The sequence below is a fragment of the Neovison vison genome, chromosome 14 (genome assembly GCF_020171115.1).
Source record: "Neovison vison isolate M4711 chromosome 14, ASM_NN_V1, whole genome shotgun sequence".
NCBI lineage: Eukaryota > Metazoa > Chordata > Mammalia > Carnivora > Mustelidae > Neogale > Neogale vison.
Genome location: NC_058104.1, coordinates 35,339,765 through 35,359,034, shown reverse-complemented (window position 1 = coordinate 35,359,034; position 19,270 = coordinate 35,339,765). Strand labels below are relative to the sequence as shown.

The 19,270-nt window shown below is 54.8% G+C and overlaps 1 protein-coding gene across 1 annotated transcript; it reads left to right on the top strand.

Annotated features, from left to right (window-relative positions):
- Nucleotides 1–603: 603 nt before the first annotated feature.
- On the top strand, nt 604–18,645 carry SDR42E2 (short chain dehydrogenase/reductase family 42E, member 2). The gene is made up of 12 exons (XM_044233018.1): nt 604–658; nt 1,202–1,386; nt 1,844–1,939; nt 3,632–3,689; nt 4,350–4,468; nt 5,126–5,201; nt 8,713–8,795; nt 10,332–10,469; nt 11,015–11,080; nt 13,666–13,729; nt 15,226–15,299; nt 18,381–18,645. The coding sequence occupies exons 1-12, from the start codon at nt 604–606 to the stop codon at nt 18,615–18,617; spliced, it is 1,251 nt and encodes a 416-aa protein (XP_044088953.1). The 3' UTR covers nt 18,618–18,645.
- The last annotated feature ends 625 nt before the right edge of the window (nt 18,646–19,270 follow it).

The following is a 19,270-nucleotide window of genomic DNA, read 5'->3' as shown; positions in this document are numbered from 1 at the left end:
GGAGGCAGCAGCTTTTGGGGTAGAGGCCGCCCGACACTTGGAATGGCGTGCCAGTTTCTGAGCACAGAGCCCTTTTGGATCCCATGTGGATTCCTCCTCCTCATCTCTTCCCTCTATTTCTCCTCTCCCTCCTTTCCCTCCTCTACCTTCCCCCTCTTTCTCCAGGAAGCCCTCCGTCCCCATCTTCCCAGTCACAAAGCAGTCACCCCCCAGTCTGGTGAGGTTCCCCTGGGCCTGACTGGATCTGTCTTCCTCTGGTGCTACACAGGAACTGGGATTTGAGGGAACTGGTAGAGAAATCAGGAATGCTTGGTGTAAACTTCAGCCATGCACTGTGACTTTGGACCTCAGTTTCCCCAGCTGTAAAGCCCAAGGCCTGACTGCCTTTGTCTCTGACTCTTTCTAAGGGAGGCAGCAGCACCTTGAAAGTTCTCAAAATTCTGAAAGGGGCAGTTTCCCTGGAAAGTCAGAGTGTCTCTGAGCCCCACCAGGAGTTCCCCTTAGCCTGCTACTCCACATGACTTGAGACAACTCAAGAATATCCTTTCTTTTGTTTTTCTCTACAGGTGGACAGATCCCTCGGTCTGCACGGCTCAGGAGAGGATGAAGGCCAACCCAGCAGCTTCCTCCCCGGAGGCCTGCAGAGCTGCAGGCCAGGGTGAGGGCTGCCCTGTCTGCCAGGCCTGGGGAGGAGTCTCAGGCCTGGGGTCGGAGTCAGGGCCTGGGCCCGGGCCAGGTACTGCTTCAGGATCTAGAGCAGAGCCTGCTACTGTTCTGGGGCCTGGTGCTATGTCAGGACCTGGGCCGAGGCCTGGTGTGATTCTAGAACCTGCACCAGGGCTTGGTGCTGTGTCTGGACATGGGCCAGGGCCTGGTGTGGTTCTGGAAACTGGACCAGGGCCTGGTGTGTCTCCAGAACCTGGACCAGGGCTTGGTGCTGGGTCCGGACATGGGCCAAGACATGGTGTGGTTCTGGAAACTGGACCAGAGCTTGGTGCTGGGTCCAGACCTGGGCCAGGGCCTGGTACTACATTAGGACCTGGGCCGGGTCTGGGGCCTGGGGCAGGAGCTGGGTCAGTCCCTGGGCCGGTACCTAGGGCAGCAGCTGCACCATTACCTGGACCAGGGGTAGAGCCTCGGCCCAGAAGGGGGTCTGGAACTGGGCCCAAACCCAGTGAGCCAGAGACAGCCACTACATCAGCCCCACAGCTAAAGACTCAGGCCACACACATGCAGGCCCCTCGGCAGAAGGTTCTGGTGACCGGAGGAGGAGGCTACCTGGGCTTTAGCCTGGGTTCCAGCCTGGCCAAGAGTGGCAGTTCTGTCCTACTGCTCGACCTCCGCAGACCGCAGTGGGAGCTGTCTCCGGGGACCGAGTTCATCCAGGTGCAGTGATGAGCATCTCGGGGAACGGGTGGGGGGCCCAGGCTCATGGTGGAGGTGTGGGGACAGCGTCTGATGGGAGGCCAGTGAAAAGCACAGGCTCTTGGAGTGGGACTGTTGAAGCCGGGCGACCATGGCCACAAGGCTCCACATCTCGGAGCTTCCGTGTCCTCATCCAGGGAAGGAAGGCTTCACGAAGGTCGATGGGGAGTCAGTGAGACAGTGCGCTTAAAACAGCCAGCATAGCCCCTGCGACTTAGCTTGATACATGGGGCCAGGACGCTGAAGCCAGTGACACTCTGTAGAATCATCTAGTACCTCCTGCCCCCCACAGCCTCTCCTACAGGAGCTTGGCCAGGGTGGGGTCAGGGGACCAGGGCTGGGACCTGGCAAGGTGCACAGTGGTATCTCTGCCTTGGACCCAAACCTCCGGTCCCCGTCTCTTCCTTCTCTGTTTCAGGCGGATGTCCGCGATGAAGAAGCCCTGTACCGTGCCTTCGAAGGGGTGGACTGTGTCTTCCACGTGGCGTCCTATGGAATGTCCGGTGCTGAGAAGGTGAGCCCCGCCCCCGCATACAGCAGCTGGAGTTAGATCAGGCTTCAGATCCTGGTTCTTCCCACATACATGCCCCCCGACCCCGTCTGCCACCATGCCGCATGTTTGTTATCACCCTTCACCTAAACCAGAAAAGTCTATGGCCAAACCACCCTGAGCGCACCTGATCTCGGCGGATCTCGGAAGCTAAGCAGGGTGGGGCCTGGTTACTACTTGGATGGGGGACACCTGATCCAGGAAGGACTTACACGAAACCCTGCCCGCATTTTGCATCCATGGGGCCAAGTGCTAGTTCTGTCACTTTCTAGCTGTGGGACCTAGGGTGAGTTAACTTAACCTCTCTCAGCCTCTGTGTCCTCGTCTGTACTGGTTTTCACGTCAGAACCTCCTCACTGTGAGGGGGCCTGTCAGAACATACAGAGATACCCTCAGGCTCCGAAATCACACTACGCCTACATTGGCAGCTTTGTTCATAATAACAAAACACAGGATGTAACGTAAATGCCAGTCAGTTAAGGACTATTTAAATAAATTCTAAGGTATCTGCACATTGAAGTTCTATCAGAATGTGCTGATAACAGAATAATTTCCATGGCACAAAAACAGTGTTTGGTATCCTCCTGTTTGTATTTTTAAAAAAGGAAGAAACTAGGATAAATATTTACACGCTCATTTGTATTTGTGTGCTGATATTCATAAGTATAGATTTCTCTAGAAATACCCGGACTGTAACAGTGGTTGCCTCTGCTAGGGGGTTGGAGGAAGGCTGGGAATCAGGAGTGGGAAGGAAATTTCCTTTTTTCTGTACACCTTTTTCACTGTTTGAGGGTTTTTTAAAAATATTCTATTTATTTAATTTAATTTTTTTTAGTTATTTATTGAGAGAGAACGAGGGCAGAGGGAGAGGAGCAGAGAGGGAGAGAGAGAGAATCTCAAGCAAGTTATGTGCTAGGCACAGAGCCCAAGCCTGGGCCCCACCCCAACACCCTGAGATCATGACCTGAGCTGAAACCAAGAGTCAGTCCCCTAACCGACAGAGCCACCCAGATGCCCCTATTTGAACTATTTTTAACTTTCTGATTCTATTACTTATTAAATAAAAAAACTCATAGTCTAAAAATTGAGACAGAACCCACCTCCTGTTCATTGTGAGAATTAAGGGAGGTGTAAAGGCTTCGCCCCGTCCCGGGGAACACAAGCAGCTTGCTCTGTGTAGACAGGGTGTTTTTATTTTCACTCCGCACCCCGACCTCGCTAGAGCAGGGACAGTGTCACCCCTGTCCAACAGCCAAGGAAACCCAGACTTCCAGAGTGAGGAAATGACCCCACACATTTTGGGTCCCTTTTCTGTGTCACACACCGTCCCAGGGTCCCAGGTCCTCCCGTGGGTGTATTCACTCCTACCGACTGCCCAAGGGGGTCTGCCCTACCTTTGCAGGCTGGGGAGCTGAGGGCCAGGTGGGAGATGGAGCTGTGTGCTGGCCTCCCGGGGGGTGGGGTGGGGGGGTGGCAGAGCTGGGCCCTGGGGCCCAGGGCTCCTGCACTGCCTGCGGGCCTCTCAGACCCTTGCTCCTGAGCCCAGACCGGACAGTCTGCATCCCCGCCTGGCCCCACCCGAAGCCCAGCCTTACTGCCTTCCACGACCAGGCCTGAGCGATACCACGACTCTCCTACCTCCCTCTTGTCTTTTAGTTGCAAAAAGAGCAGATTGAGTCTATCAATGTTGGAGGCACCAAACTGGTGATCAGTGGTAGGCACTCAGAGCTCAGTGTGACCTGCTGTGTGTTTCCTGCCTCTGTCCCCTTTCCTGCCAGGCCCAGCTCTGGGGACAGGGCAGGGGGACAGAGGGGGGACCCTCCTCCCCTCCCCTTGCCCACGCCAGCGGAGGGCCTGTGGGCAGCACATCTTCACTGTACTGTGGACCTGCCCAGGCCTCCATGTGGGGTGGGTCGGCATGGCCACAGCATGTCTGGGGACACAGGCAGCACAGGGTTTGCGTTTCAGGGATTTGGGATTAGAAAAGTCAATGAAGCCCCAAAATACAAGACCCACAGCTGCGGCCTCTGGGCATGTCTTGCCTCATCCTGTTTTTCTCTCTGATTCTAGAGTGTCTTTTTTGTGTGTGTCCCCTTCGAGTGAGACTTTCTGCGGACTTGTCCCCAGAAAGGTAGCTTAGGGGCTACGGCCCCCCAGAGAAGGAGTGAGCCAGCCTGGCCCCTGGGGCCCCACAGAGCAGGGACGTGACCCACACCCCTTCCCTCCTGAGCGCCTCTGGACTCTGGGCGGACCCCAGGGCCGGGATGTGTGTCCAAGACGGGGTCCCAGCTCCTCAGAAAACTCCCACTCACATGGGCTTTGTGTGTGTGTGTGTGTGTGTGTGTGTGTGTTGCCCTGGGTCCTGTCATTGCAGTTTGTGTCCGTCGGCGGGTCCCGAGGCTTATCTACACCAGCACCGTCAACGTCGTTTTCGGCGGGAAGCCCATAGAACAGGGTGATGAGGACTCTGTGCCATATTTCCCACTGGAGAAGGTACCTAGCTTCCAGGAGAGGTGGGCGGGGCCACAGGGCCTGGGACCGCCCCCCCTCACCAGGCCACAGGGTCGGGATGGGTAGAAAACAGGGGTCAACCTCACAACTCAGGGTGAGTCCCATGAAGAAGGGGTCCCCAAAAGTGAGTAGCACAACGCATCTCCTGTTTCCGCGGGTCACGCCAGCAGCAGGGGTTTTGAAATCACACAGACCTGGCCTTCAGCCAGCCCAGCCACATTCGACCTGTGGGATTCTGCCCAAGTCACTTTCCTCTGAGCCTCTGTTTCTTTAGCTGGGCCTGACCACTCTGCCCCATGGGGGTGCGGTGAGCAGGAAATGGGATATTATGGGGAAAGCCCCGAGCGCTAAAGAACTACACGGAAGTCTATTCAGGCCACGTGCAGCATCTGCCCGCATCCCAGAGCAGGCCCTGGGGGCCGGCAGGAGCCTCCCCAAGTGTTGTTACTGCTCCACACTCTGCTCCTGTGGCTCCTACCCTCGGGGAGAGGAATGGCACTGGGGCTCGGGACTTGGCCATTTCCCAGGGGGAGTCCCCAGAATCCCACCCCTGTGTGGTCTGAAGCAGAGGGGCGGGCCCGGGGCCAGCAGGGGCGCCGAACCCTGCCCGGTGGCTCTCTTGTCCCTGTCCTCCGGCAGCACATGGACCACTACTCGCGAACCAAAGCCATCGCCGACCAGCTGACCCTCATGGCCAACGGAACTCCTCTCCCAGGTGAGTACCGTGGGGCCCTGCCGCCGCCCCCAGAGTGCATGGGGGAGTCCGGCTTTTAGCTTCTGTGTCTCTCAGGCTCACTTTTCTTGGAAAGGACAGCTCCCAGGACCTTCGTCACTCATCACTCCACAGATGCTGAGCCCCTGCCGTGTGCCCATCCCCCAACTGGGGATACAGTCCTGAGAAAGTCCGGTCCGGTCTCTGCCCTCCTGTTACTCACCGTCTTGAGCGAGGGAAGAGGCCAGAGAGAAGTGGGTCTTTATTCTGCCGCGTAGGAGAGGATCCAGTTTACATTTGCTCTTTGGGTTAACAGAGTGCAGAATCCTGAATATGGGATGAGGCAGAGCACCGCGGAAGGAAGGCCCAGGCAAAGGAGAGCTCTAAGGCTCCAAGGTCAATAATTACTGGATGATAGGGCTGCGGCGCCCTCCTGTGGTCACAGAGAAGCAATGCTAGAAGGGGGATGGGTGAGCCTCTGGGCGGCTCAGGCAGTTAAGCAGCGGACTCTTGACTTTGGCTCAGGTCCCGATCTCAGGGTCCTGGCCCTGAGCCCTGCGCTGGGCTCCCTGCTCAGTGGGGAGTCTGCGTCAGGATTCTCTCTCTCTCTCTCTGCCCCCCCCCACCATGGCACGCTTTAAAAAATCTTAAAAACAAGAAAAGAACATAGACAGGTGTCAGTTTGACACAGTGGCTGTTCCCACACCGTGGCTCAGGCCGAGGTGAGTTCAAATCCAGGCCCCACCACCTCCTACCTTTGTAATGTGATCTTGGGCAATATGCTTTTTTCCACGCCTCAGGCTCCTCACCTGTAACAAAATGGGGCTGATAATAGAATCCACCTCGAAGAGCTGGTATGAGAATAAAATAATAACAGGCACTGTTTAAAAAGGAAAAAAAAAAAAGGAATATGGACAGTTTGCATTTGCCAAGCACTTCCTGGCCCTGTTTTACATGCTCATTTTTTAAAATTTTTTTATAAACATATAATATATTTTTATCCCCAGGGGTACAGGTCTGTGAATCGCCAGGTTTGCACACTTCACAGCACTCACCATAGCACATACCCTCCCCAATGTCCATAACCCCACCCCCCTTCTCCCAACCCCCCGCCCCCCAGCAACCCTCAGTTTGTTTTGTGAGATTAAGAGTCACTTATGGTTTGTCTCCCTCCCAATCCCATCTTGTTTCATTTATTCTTTTCCTACCCCCTTAACCCATGTTGCATCTCCACTTCCTCATATCAGGAAGATCATATGATAGTTGTCTTTCTCCGATTGACTTATTTTGCTAAGCATGCGTATATATACATGCTCATTTTATGTGCAGAGTTCTCAGTAACGCTTCACATCCTCTGCGTGAACTAAGAACCTGAGGGGTCCCCTGCTTTCCAAACTCAGGAGCCAGACTGATCCAGAAAAATTCCGTGCTGTCCAGATTATCACTATTCGCTTTCCAAAACCCAGAAATGAAAAACAATCAGGAAACGTGGTTTCTCTTACTATCTAAAGTATAAAAACTCAGGAGCCAGGTAGATTTGAAGAGCGGCGGATGTTTGCAATGATGATCTGTGGATTTATAAAGGGGAGGCCGGGGCTGCGGGGTGAACAGACGTCCTGAAGGTCCTGGAGCTTTTAGGTGGCAGAGGTGGGATTTGAATCCCCCCCGCCCCCCCCCCCCATACCAGGAGGGTCTAATCTAACACTAGAGCCTGGAGCTGAACTATCCTGCTTCACTGTTGCCACAGCTCAGGAAGCCATCGAGCGTGGGTTCTTTTCCCTAAAATCTTCCCCATCCTGCCCTGGCACCCTGGACCTGTCAGGCCTTGACCCCTGACCCCAGTGCAAACATACATCCAGCTGGGTTTTCCCAGGGGGTTGACACTATGTGGTTGAATTCTCTTCTCTGCCTGGGGCCTTCCCTGGCCGGACCAGCAGCCTGCAAAACAGACACTTAATCCTTTGGCCAAGAATTATTTATATGAGCATCCCCCGCTTTCCGTGCTCAGGAGTCATGGATACCCTGGGCTCCGCCCCTCCTTGACTTCACGGCCCAGCGCCCCGCCGGCCAATGTCCACTGCAACCAGACCTCCCCCCCGTCACGCCCAGGGGGCCCAGAGTTTAAAATTAGCCGCAGACTGTTTACCGAAAAGCTCACCTGATACCTGCCTTCCAGGAGTCCAGCCATGGTCACCCTGGATGATTTCCAGTCCCTGCGAACACAAGCAGGTCCCTGAGATTCTGCCTCTAACTCAGCGTGGAGGGCCCCGGTCTCTGACGCGGAGCCCAGGATTGCCGAGCTCAGCTCAGGGCAAATGGGACAATTGACGGCAAACGTGGTAGCTTGAAACTGAAATGTCTTCTCTCGTGGTTCTCAGTGCACAGCCAGGTGTCTGAGATCAAGCTGGGCTGCTCTCCCTCCAAAGGCTCTAGGGGAGACTCTCCTGGTCTCAGCAGCTTATGGTGGCCCCCCACATTCTTAGGGTACACATGTGTCTTCTCTGTGAGTCTCTTACAAAGATGTTGGATTTGGGGCTCACCGGATAATCCAAAATGATCTCATTTTGAGATCCTTCATTATATCTGCAAAGATATGCGTCCAAATACGGTCATATCCGCAGGTTCCGGGACATGGACCTATCTTTTTCGGGGGCCACCCCTCAACCCACTATATCGGCCTCATGGTAAAGTGGGGATGTTGGCGGGGAGGCAGTCAGGGTGTTTGGTTATGACCAATGACACTGGCCCTGGCTGAGTTGCTGGGAAAAGGAACTTGTAGTAGAAGGATGTGGGATTGTTTTTGGGAAATATACTTCCAGAAAAAATGACCACCAGGGCTCGGAAAGGATAGGGTCGGGGCAGCCCCAGGGACTGGGCAGCAGGAGGTGGCGACCAGTCTCTTCAGGATGAACCCACTCGTAGGATTTCAGATCCCAGTGTCGGTGATGCTGAGTCCCGTTCTTGGGTGTGAATACGTCCTTGGCCTAGCTTGGGTCCCATGGCCACCACCTCAAGGGACGGTGACACTTCTGGTGCATCCAGACTGACAGCCCCCTAAGACCTTGTGCAGAGAGAGAGGGGCCCCCAAGGGAAGACGGAGTACACTGTAAAATGGGCACAATTAACTCTGAAGGGAGTGAAAGGAGATTACGTCTGTCGAGTGCTGGGTGAACTCTCATGGGCCGTGGACATACGCACACCCAGGTCTTACCTCCGTTACTGGCCTGTGAGCATCGTGAGGGCAGGGACCATTTCCTGGTTATCCTTGATTCTCCTCTTGGTTATCCTTGGGTTCCCAGGACCCAGTGCTAGGGGTAGAGGTTGGGCATCCTCTAAATGGTGTTTGTTAAATGACTAACAGATGACTGAGAATAATTAATTGAATAAGGAAGCCCCAAGGGCCTGTGTTCCCTGCTAACCAGGCAAGGACCAGGAGGTCTGGACAGCATTTCTGTGTGTCTCCCTGCTGGACCACCCCTCCCCAGGCCCCTGACCTCCCCTCCCTGTATCCTAGGAGGAGGCACTCTGCGGACGTGTGTGCTCCGGCCCCCAGGGATCTATGGGCCCGAAGAGCAGAGGCACCTGCCCCGAGTGGCGGTATGTCAGCCTGGCCCTGGGCCTGAGGCTCAGGACGAGCCTGGCTGCTGTGGGAATGGATCGGGGCCCTTCCAGCCCGCAGTCTCTCTGTGGAGCAACATCGTGAGCCTCGGACTTAGTTCTGGGAGATGTCCCTACCCCTCCGGACTCACCAGGAACAAAGGGCTCAGTGTGCACCTGCCTGGGTTAGGCATAGGTCGGGGAGTCCCAGAGCTACGACCCCGGAGAGGCAGAGGGAGCCTATGGGCTCCCCAGGGGCCCAAGAGCTCAGCCCATGCTGTCCCCACAAGGTCTCCTCTAGAAGGCCTCCCTCCAGAGTCAGGTGCCGGCCGTACAGCTACGAGGGACTGTGGGCCTTTTCCTCCGATCGCTCCCAGCCTGGTCAGGGAGACAGACGCCACAGTCAGGGAGCCAGTGCGGCCGGACCTGTGCGGAGGAAAGAACGAGAATACGGGAGCACAGCAGAGCGAGCCGACAGGGGAGGTCCAGGATGGTGCCTGTGCTGTGTGGAAAGGGAAGAGAGAACGAACCAAGGAAATGCGGTGGGAGAGGAAATGTAGTTCAAACCAAGTAGGCAGCTTGGGTACAAACCCGGGAATGAGAAAGGTCGCTGCTCTGGGCTTCGCCACACAGATCAGTGAGCAAAACAGACCATTCCTGCCCTGGAGGGGCTTCTGTCCTCACAGGAGATGGGGAGTAAACGTGATAAACGCTGAAGAGTGAAGGTGTGAGGTGCGATGGAAAGAAATCGGAAAGGGGGAGCAGGGTATGGGAGCTGGGCGCCCGGGCAGCCGGGGAGCCTCCTCGGGCAGGGGGCAGGTGCATCACGCCAGGTGGGAGGGAGAGCCTTCCAGGCGGAGGGAACAGCCAGTGCAAAGCCCTGAGACAGGAGCCTGGCGCACAGCCTGAGGGGTTCCTGCGTGGCTGGAGCTCAGTGGGCAGGGGAGTTCGTAGCAGACAGAGGTAGCTGGGCCAGATCAGAAGGGCCTCTCCGGCCGTTGTCAAGACTTCTTTTGGCGGGATGGGCGAGCAGAAGGTTCTGAGCGGGGAGACACAGGATCGAAGATTCAGGAAGATCCCCCTGGCTGTGTGGAGAGCAAGCGTGGGGACCACGGGCGGAAGTGAGGACAGGTTCGGAGGCTGTTTCGGTCTCCAGGGAGAGGAGGGGGGCAGCGGCCCCGAGCGGTGGGAAGCAGCTGGGTTCTGGTCAGAGTGAAATCGCGGAGCCAGTGAGATTTGCAGGTGGGTTGGACAAGGAGTGCAGAGAAGGGAAGGCTGATAGAGGCCCCCGGGTTCCAGCCTAAGCCGCGAGCGCTGTCCAGTGAGGTGGGAGCGGGGGTGGGGGTGGACTCGAGCAGGAGCTGGAAGGTCAGGCGCTCGCTCCAGGACACGGACAAGTGACCACCACGTGGCGATGTCCGGACATGGGTTTGGGCAAGAGGGTTCTGCCTGGAGCTGGAAATTTGGGAGTTATCATCATATAAATAGTACTCAAAGTCACTCCAGGCCTGAGTCTGTGTTTATCACTCCCTCCAGAGCCACATCAAGAAGAGGCTATTCGTGTTCCGATTCGGGGACCGCAGGACGCGGATGAACTGGGTGCACGTGCGCAATCTGGTGCAGGCCCACGTGCTGGCAGCCGAGGCCCTCACTGCGGCCAAGGGCTACGTGGCTGTGAGTCTCCTTCCCTTCCCCCACCCAGCCGGCTGTGGGCAGGGCACCCCATGCTCCCCAGGGGACTCCTGGCTCACACCCATTTCTCCCCAACTCAAGATGGTCTATAGGACCGTAGGCTCAGGGAAGCTTGGGGTGAGAGGGTCTTTACAGAAAGCCCCTTGCAGTGACCCTGTGACACAGGTGTTGGTCCTAAAGTCATGGTCACCAAATACTAAGAATCTTATATATGCCATCCCATGTAATCTTCCCAACAGCCCAAGAGGGAGATCCTGTTGTTTTCTTCCCATTTCTCAGATGAAGGAACTGAGGTACAGAGAAGTTAAGAGTGACTCTATGGAGGTCACACACCTAGTCAGGGTGACGACCCCCGAATTCAAAGGGAATTGCTCAGGTCTGTCCCCAGGGCTGGGAAATGGCTATGACTTCTCAGTGGCTGCTCAGGGGAATTGGGGAGATCGGGGCAGCTGCTGAGCCATCTGGAAGGGTGGCGTCAGGCTGGGGGGCAGGTGCCTGACTGTTCCCCTCCCTGTTTGTCTCCTCAGAGCGGCCAGGCATATTACATCAACGATGGGGAGAGCGTCAACCTCTTTGAGTGGATGGCCCCACTGGTAGGTGCCCAGACATCCACCCGCCCCCACCCCGAGTGAGAAGTCAGGGATTCTGCACATCTTCTCTCCTTGTCATGTCGTCCTTTCCTCTGTCCTGAAAATCAGAAGCTTTCACATTAAAAACCAGCTCTGGCTGATAGTGTCCACTGGGCAACACTGGAACTGGCCTGAGCTGGGTGTAGCTGCCCCTTTAGGGGACCTTGTACTCCCCTGATTTGCCATAGTCCCTCCCAGCCTGATTCCTGATTTATGGGGACTTGCCCTGTGCATGTTTGCTTGTGTGACCCCCATACTGTCCGACGGAGCTCCACAAGGGGTAAGTAGAAGGTAGACTGAGCCACAGAGGGAGGTGCTGGCCCTGGGGCTTCCTATGCTGTGGGCCCTCGGAGAACCCTGGCCTCCTCATCCAGCACCCTACAGACCCCTTCTTGGGGCCAGCGCTTCCTGGAAAGGGTCGACCAGCAGCCCTGGGCTGGAGGATCTGTCCTCGAGACATTCAGGCATAACGAGATCAACGAGCTTTGTTGAGATATTATTCACATACTGTACGATTCACCTATTTAAAGCACATAATTCTATGGTTTTTAATATATTCAGAGTTGTACAACCATCACCATAATCAATTTTAGAACAGTTCCTCACCCTCCAAAAAATGACCCCCCCCCCAAATTATGCCTTTACCCCATCCCTCACCCCTACCCCCACACAACCCCTAGCCGACTCTCTGTTTCTGTAGACTTGCCTCTTTGGACAAGTCCTATAAATGGAACCATGTGATACAATGTATTGGGCTTCTGTTCTTTGGCATTGTGTTCTCCAAGTCCCAAGTCGGTCTGTGTGTAGCCTGCATTGTATCAGTATTCATTCTGTTCCTTGCCAGAAAACATTCCCTTCTAGGGATATACCACATCTTGTTAACCCTTTCATCAGTTGATAGAAATTGGTTTTTTTCTACTTTGGGGTTACTATGACTAATGCTGCTGTTATGTTAATGTATATGTATTTTGTGTATGTACGTATTCATTTCCCTTGGGTGTACACCCAAGAGTGGGATTGCTGGGCCTGGTGGTAGCTCTCTGCTGAACCTTTTGAGGAGCTGCCAGACTGTTCTTTTGTTAAACCACTTGAGAAACCGTCAGACTGATTTCCAAAGCGGCTGCCCTGGATAAGTGCCTCTGGCTGTAGGCAGACGTCAGTAGTCACTAAATGATGTGAATGATCCCAGATTAAAAACTGACCTATGGGGACGCCTGGGTGGCTCAGTTGGTTGAGCAGCTGCCTTTGGCTCAGGTCATGATCCCAGCGTTCTGGGATCGAGTCCCACATCGGGCTCCTTGCTCCACAGGAAGCCTGCTTCTCCCTCTGCCTCTGCCTGCCATTCTGTCTGCCTGTGCTCGCTCTCACTCTCTCTCTGACAAATAAATAAATAAAATCTAAAAAAAAACAAAACAAAAAACTGACCTATGCATATATTTTTTAAAGATTTTATTTATTTATATGGCAGAGACACAGCAAGACTGGGAACACAAGCAGGGCAAGTGGGAGAGGGAGAAGCAGGCTTCCTGCTGAGCAGGGAGCCCGATGTGGGGCTCCATCCCAGGACCCGGGGATCATGACCTGAGCTGAAGGCAGCCGCTTAATGACTGAACCACTCAGGTGCTCCTGACCTGTGCGTATTTACCCCAAATTACAAACGTAGTGGTCCAAAGGGGCACGTGCACCCCAATGTTTATAGCAGCAGTGTCCACAGTAGCCAAGCTAGGGAAAGAGCCCAGATGTCCTCAACAGACGAATGGATAAGGAAGATGTGGTATATATCTACAATGGAATACTATGCAGCCATCAAAAAAACCCAAACTCTTGCCATTTGCAATGATGTGGATGGAACTAGAGGGTATTATGCTAAGCGAAATAAATCAATGAGAGAAAGACAATTTCATATGATCTCACTGATATAAGGAATTTGAGAAACAAGACAGAGGATCATAGGGGAAAGGAGGGAAAAATGAAACAAGATGAAAGCAGAGAGGGAGACGAACCATAAGAGACTCTTAATCTCAGGAAACAAACTGAGGGTTGCTGGGGGAGGGTGGGGGGTGGGAGGGATGGGGTAGCTGGGGGGATGGGGAGGGGATGTGCTATGTGAGAAAAATGAAAACATGGGCGCCTGGGTGGCTCAGTGGGTTAAAGCCTCTGCCTTTGCTCAGGTCATGATCCCGGAGTCCTAGGATCCAGCTCCACATCTGGCTCTCTGCTCAGCAGGGAGCCTGCTTCCCCCTCTCTCTCTGAAATGCCTCTCTGCCTGCTTGTGATCTCTGTCTGTCAAATAAATATAATCTTTCAAAACAAAACAAAAGCAAAACAACCGACCCATGCATTCAAGCCCCACTTGACTTTTCTAGATCAAAGTTTTCCATTCAAGACTGGCACGGGGTTGGGGCTGGCCACAGGGTGTTTTCCCCCTTGGGTGAGCAGGCAAGACGTCAGAAGTTACTTCCGCTCGCCCCAGGGTAAAGGGAACATGTGACATTTTCACACTGGCCCACGGAAGACCTGTTGTCATCTCAGGCCATGTTTCCTTGCAGTTTGAGAAGCTGGGATACAGCGAGCCCTGGATCCAGGTGCCTACTTCCTGGGTTTACCTCGCAGGTAAGGAGAGGAGTGTGTGTAGTAAAATTCCTCTGTGTGCCGGGCGCATGGGCACCGCCTCATTTCAGGCCCAGGCCAGGAGTAGGCGGAGCTGAGTGAGGCACTGAGGACACAGGATCTCAGGACACCATCACTCTCGGGACCAGGTCCGCCGAGCCGCCCCTGCCCTTGCCCGGCAGCCTCCTCCCCCTCGTCCTGGCTGGGTATAAACCCTGTCCTCCCTGCAGGGTGGGTGTGATTGGGCCACAGTGAGAAAGCGGGACAGGCAGAATTCACACCTGTGCTTGGCTGAGTCCACACCTGGCCCTGGGGCCTGTGGCGGGAGGCATCAGCCAGTCCCCTGGGGCCACCTTGTACCCCAAGGTCACCCCAAAGTCAAGGCTGCCTTTGGGGTGTGGGAAGCCGCTTCCTCACCCTTCAGGTCAGTCTCTACTCTCCCCAACCCCCCGACCCCCCGCCACCACCTCTGTTGGCCTCCTTCCAGCCGGAATGCAGAGCCAGGCACGGAGTTGTCAGCCCAAGGGGACAGTGACCCTCAAATCACAAGCAACTGCGTTCCTGGAAGACCTTAGCGATAGATCAGTTCTATTTTATTTTTTAAAATATTTTTATTTATTCATTTGACACAGATCATAAGTAGGCAGAGAGGCAGGCGGGGGGGGGGAAGCAGGCTCCCCACTGAGCAGAGAGCCCCATGCGGGGCTCGATCCCAGGACCCTGAGATCATGACTTGAGTCAAAGGCAGAGGCTTTAACCCACTGAACCACCCAGGCGCCCCATCAGTTGTATTTTAAAGGCCCTGGGATGCTTGCCATTTAAGGCAGGGATCTGCTGACTTTTTTGCCCACAAGGCCCCGCATGCGGGGTGACGTCCCATGCCCAGCGTGGTCACAGTGATGGATGCTCTTTGACCCCCAGGTGGGAAGAGATCAGCCAGGGGTTCTGGTAGTTTTACAGGATGATATATGCATTTCCACTTCCCAGCGAGCTATCGCCCCCGATTTCGTAGCTTTGGCTGTACATCTGAGTCACTGGGGAGCTTATAAAATATCAAAATGCCTCAGCTCAAGACCAACTACATCAGCACCACCAAGAGGAAGGCGGGGGTGAGCATTTTTTTTAAGTGGTCCGGTGGTTCCCATGATTGAGAACCACTGCTCCGACTTCTCTCTCTCCTCCGCAAGAGACCGCACTGGACGAGGCATGATTTGAGCTAACTGAATCTGCTCTGATTTATTTTCGAATGTCAGTCCTTTAAGGTTAATGACAACTTACGGGAAACACGTTTCACAGCCAAACAAGGCACCCCAGCATGTGCTGAGAGCAGCCGATTTTAAGGAATCCAAGGACAGGAGGATTTGGCAAAGTGATGAGATTCCCCCCAACTCCCCGGAGCAAAGCAAAAAAATGCCCCCAACTGCTTTGTCCCCGAGGGCCTTCCGGGAGCTTCCAGAGAGGGAGGCACCCTGGTCATCGGCCCCTCTCTCCCCGCACAGCTGCAGTGATGGAGTATTTGCACCTGGCCCTGAGGCCCATCTGTAGCGTCCCGCCACTGCTTACCCGGAGCGAGGTAAGGGGGCCGCTGCTGGGGGAGCTCCCGGTCCACACCCCCACCGGCCCCACCCCGCACCCCTTTGATGCCATAACTGGATGGCTGTCTGAGGTCTCAGAACCTTCCAGGTGGGCCCAAATCTAGCACCAGCTTTCGAATCATCCCAACCTCTGCGCTTTTGCTGAGGCTGAGTGCTCTCCGGGGCTGAAATGTGACGCGCTCTGGTCCTTCATCCCTGTCACTTCATTCTTTTTTTTTTTTTTCTAAGATTTTATGTATTTATTTGAGAGAGAGAGAGAGCAGAAGAAGGGGGAGAGTCAGGGAGAAGCAGACTCCCCGCCGAGCAGGGAGCCATATGCGGGACTTGATCCTAGGCCCTGGGAACATGACCTGAGACGAAGGCAGATGCTTGACTGACTGAGCCACCCAGGCTTCCCTAAAAGAGGATTTTTAAAATTTTTATTTAATTAATTAATCTATTTTTTAAGTGATTGAAACCAAGATTTTATTTATTTATTTGACAGAGATCACAAGTAGGCAGAGAGGCAGGCGGGGGTGGGGGGGGGCAGGCTCCCTGCTGAGCAGAGAGCCCGATGCGGGGCTCCATCCCAGGACCCTGGGATCATGACCTGAGCTGAAGGCAGAGGCTTAACCCACTGAGCCACCCAGGTGCCTCAAGGACTTTTTTTTTTTTTTAAGGATTTTATTTATTTATTTGACAGACAGAGATCACAAGCAGGCAGACAGGCAGGCAGAGAGAGGGAGAGGAGGAAGCAGGCTCCCTGCAGAGCAGAGAGCCCGATGCGGGACTCGATCCCAGGACCCTGAGATCATGACCTGAGCCGAAGGCAGCGGCTTAACCCACTGAGCCACCCAGGCGCCCCCTCAAGGACTTTTTAAAAAAGATTTTATTTATTTACCTAGAGAGAGCATGTGCAACTTGGGGGAGGGGCAAAGGGAAAGGGAGAGAAACTCTCAGACTCAGCGCTGAGTGTGGAGCCCTGCTCCGGGCTCGACCTCATGACCCTGGGATCATGACCCCTGAGACCATGACCTGAGGTCATGACCTGAACCAAAGTCAAGAGTGGAACCTTAACGGACTGAACCACCCAAGCACCCCTAAAAGAGGGTGTTTTAATGTACATTGTAAATCGTGTTTGGCGTTACTTGCAAAATCCTCTGAGTTCACGTTCTCATCTGATTCTCTCTGATGTCCTGCTAAATTAGGAAAGGTAAGAGATTATGATCATGTTTTATGAAAAACTGAGCACTGAAGGAGTTAGTGACTTGTCCAGGGTCACACGGTTCCATTGGCTTCATACTCAAGCTCAGAGCCGTCTGACTTCCATGTGGTTTCTCCTTTGGGCCATCCAGACTAGCAGAGGAAAAGAGAGTGACCATAGCAGCCATCTATTGAGTGAAGGATACGCCAGGCATTGTGCCTTATCTCATTTAATTTTCACCACTGCATTGTAGATTATGTAGTTATCTCCATTTCCAGAGGAAATGAGACACACAGGGCTGACCTGCCCATGAGTATTTAAGTAGCAGAGCTGACATTTGAACCCATACCAGACCTAAATGCTTTCAAGCTTAACTATCAACTTGTGAAATGACTCAGGAATCAAAATCATGTAGATTTAGCTGCCGAAGTGCTACTGAATTATGGTTGGGTGGGACTTAGCTCCCCTCCCTCTGGTTTCACGTAACAGGTTTCCCTGTACAACCAAGGGGTAAGGGATCCCTCTTTAGCGAAGGTTTCTGGACACTGTGGCTCTGGCGCCCTCTGCTGGTCAATCTGTGGTATACTAACCAGCCCTCCAGTTGCAGAATCTGATTCGTTGAACATTTTTTGAGCGCTCACAGCGTGCCAGGCATTGTGCTGAGTAGCGAAGGCAAAACATAGCCCTTACCTCAAGGAGCTCACAGTCCAAAGGGGAAGACAGCTTGTCAATCGGGCAACTGCGATAAGGGCTGTATTGGAGGAAACCATGAGGAACTTCAGAGCACACAGAAGGGGCACCTCAGCCAGTTCTGAGTAAGTTAAGACTTCCCAAAGGAAGGTGACATCTAAGCCTGAGAGCATTGTGTCCAGGACCCTGCTGATCTAGCGCCCAGCTGTATCCCCCAAGGTCCTGAACTTACTAGTTGGGGCAAAAAGGGACAAGATTGCCCTCTCCCCTACAAGCGTCCAAGACTAGCAGCTTGGCCAGGGGCTGTTTCTGTGCCATGGGAGAATTGAGCTGCTCTCTCCGACCCCTTCCCAGGGTCCAGCTGAGGAACCAGAGAGGAAGACATGAGGCGGGAGGGCATCCTTCCAGTCCAAGCATAGCAGGGAAGAGCATGGGCTGAAATCTGAGTTACCTGTGTGAGTCTGGGCAAGTCAATTAACCTCTCTGTTTTTAATTTTCAAATATGTAAAGAAAGAAAAAAATGTAAAGAGGAAATGGTGGTAGTACCACCTCAGGGGATTAAATAAGATAAGGCCAAGCACAGTGCCTATTCAGTTATAGATAGCTATCAGTACTGCCCTTGAAGCCTGGGCCCCAGCAGAGGGGAAGAAATGGCAGCCCAGACCCTGGAAAGTAATCGTTTATGTATAATTGAATTCCTCTTTTAGGGAAGCTTAACCAGGATGGGAGAAAGAAGGCTGTGCCCTAGGACTGTGGCCAGAGAAGCCTAGAGCGTTGCGGGGGGTGGTTTTTTCCGGAGAGCAGCACCCAGGCCACAGAGAGGGCGGTCATGTTCTCCTAGAGCATATCCAAGAATGTGCAAGTGCCTGCTGAGTCCCAGCGCCTTGCTAGGCTGGGGAAGGGAAACTGCGGGGCGGGGGGGCTTCCCTTTTGGGGGGCTGAGAAGTTCAGTTAGGCTGGGGGAGTTGCAGAAAAGGCCTCCTGGAGGCGGCGCCCTCGAGGAAAATGCAGATGGGAGGGACAAAGGAAACCTTCTGCACCGCAGAAGATCCAGCCCACGCGTTCTTTAAAACTGCTGTGCGTCCAAAGGGAAAGCTCTGCCCTCTCTTCCTTTTTGTAAAACAAGGTGGAGAGCGAGTCCCACCCGCATAGCCTCGCCCCTCGGCTGCCCCGCCTCTCCCCGCAGGTGCGCAGCGTGGCCGTGACGCACACCTTCCAGATCACCAAGGCCCGCGCCCAGCTTGGCTACGCGCCAGACAAATTCCGCTTCACGGACGTCGTGGAACAGTATGTGCGGTCCACGAGCCAGCGGCCCTGCGGCTGTACGGCGCGAACGCTCCTACGGCTGCTCGGGCTGCTGCTGCTGCTCGGGCTGCTCGCCCTGGCGCTGCACCTGCTGGGCCGGCAGCGGTCCTTCGTCTGATCTTCGTCCCTTGGCCGGAGTCGGCTACTGCCTCCGCTCCATCCTCGGGGCTTGGACCCGCCCCGGCCCCGCCTCCGCCTCCGGATTTTCTCCGCCCATTTCCCCCGCCCACATCCCCATCTTCTAGGCTTGGATCCGCCCCCGGGTCTTGACTCCGCCCTGTCCTCACCTCCGGGCTTGGGCACGCCTCTGCTCCGCCTCTGGGCTCGCCCCCATGCCCTTGCCCCGCCCCCGCGCGCTCCGCCCTCCGCGTTTGGTCCCGCCCCCTGCGTCTCGACTCCGCCTCTGTCCTGATGTCCGCTCTTGGACACGCCTCTGCTCCGCCTCTGGGTCCGCCTGGCCCCGCCTTCTGGGTCTGGGCCTGTTTGGGTTACTGAGCAGGTAGCCGCACAGGCTCATCCGTCTTCCGGGCCTTCGCTCACCCTTCCCTGCCCCGACTTCTACCCTGCTCTGGTTTCGCCCTCTTTCTGGCCCTACCGCTATGAATGCGCCCTCCCCTTCGTTTCTCTTTCGGACTGGCCCTGCCCCGCCCTCTGGATCCCTTCCCTTCACTCTCCTCATTGTAATTCGGCAACAGCCCCGCCCTCCTCCTCTCCGACTCCCCCGCCCCTCTCCGGGCACGCCTCCTAAGGTGAGTTCCTGGGGCCTGGCCA

Coding starts and splice junctions, on each gene's coding strand:
- SDR42E2 (XM_044233018.1), top strand. CDS start 604: ATGAAGGCCAACCCAGCAGCTTCCTCCCCGGAGGCCTGCAGAGCTGCA. Junction 1,940..3,631: donor GAATGTCCGGTGCTGAGAAG/GTGAGCCCCGCC, acceptor CTTGTCTTTTAG/TTGCAAAAAGAGCAGATTGA. Junction 13,730..15,225: donor TTCCTGGGTTTACCTCGCAG/GTAAGGAGAGGA, acceptor CTCCCCGCACAG/CTGCAGTGATGGAGTATTTG.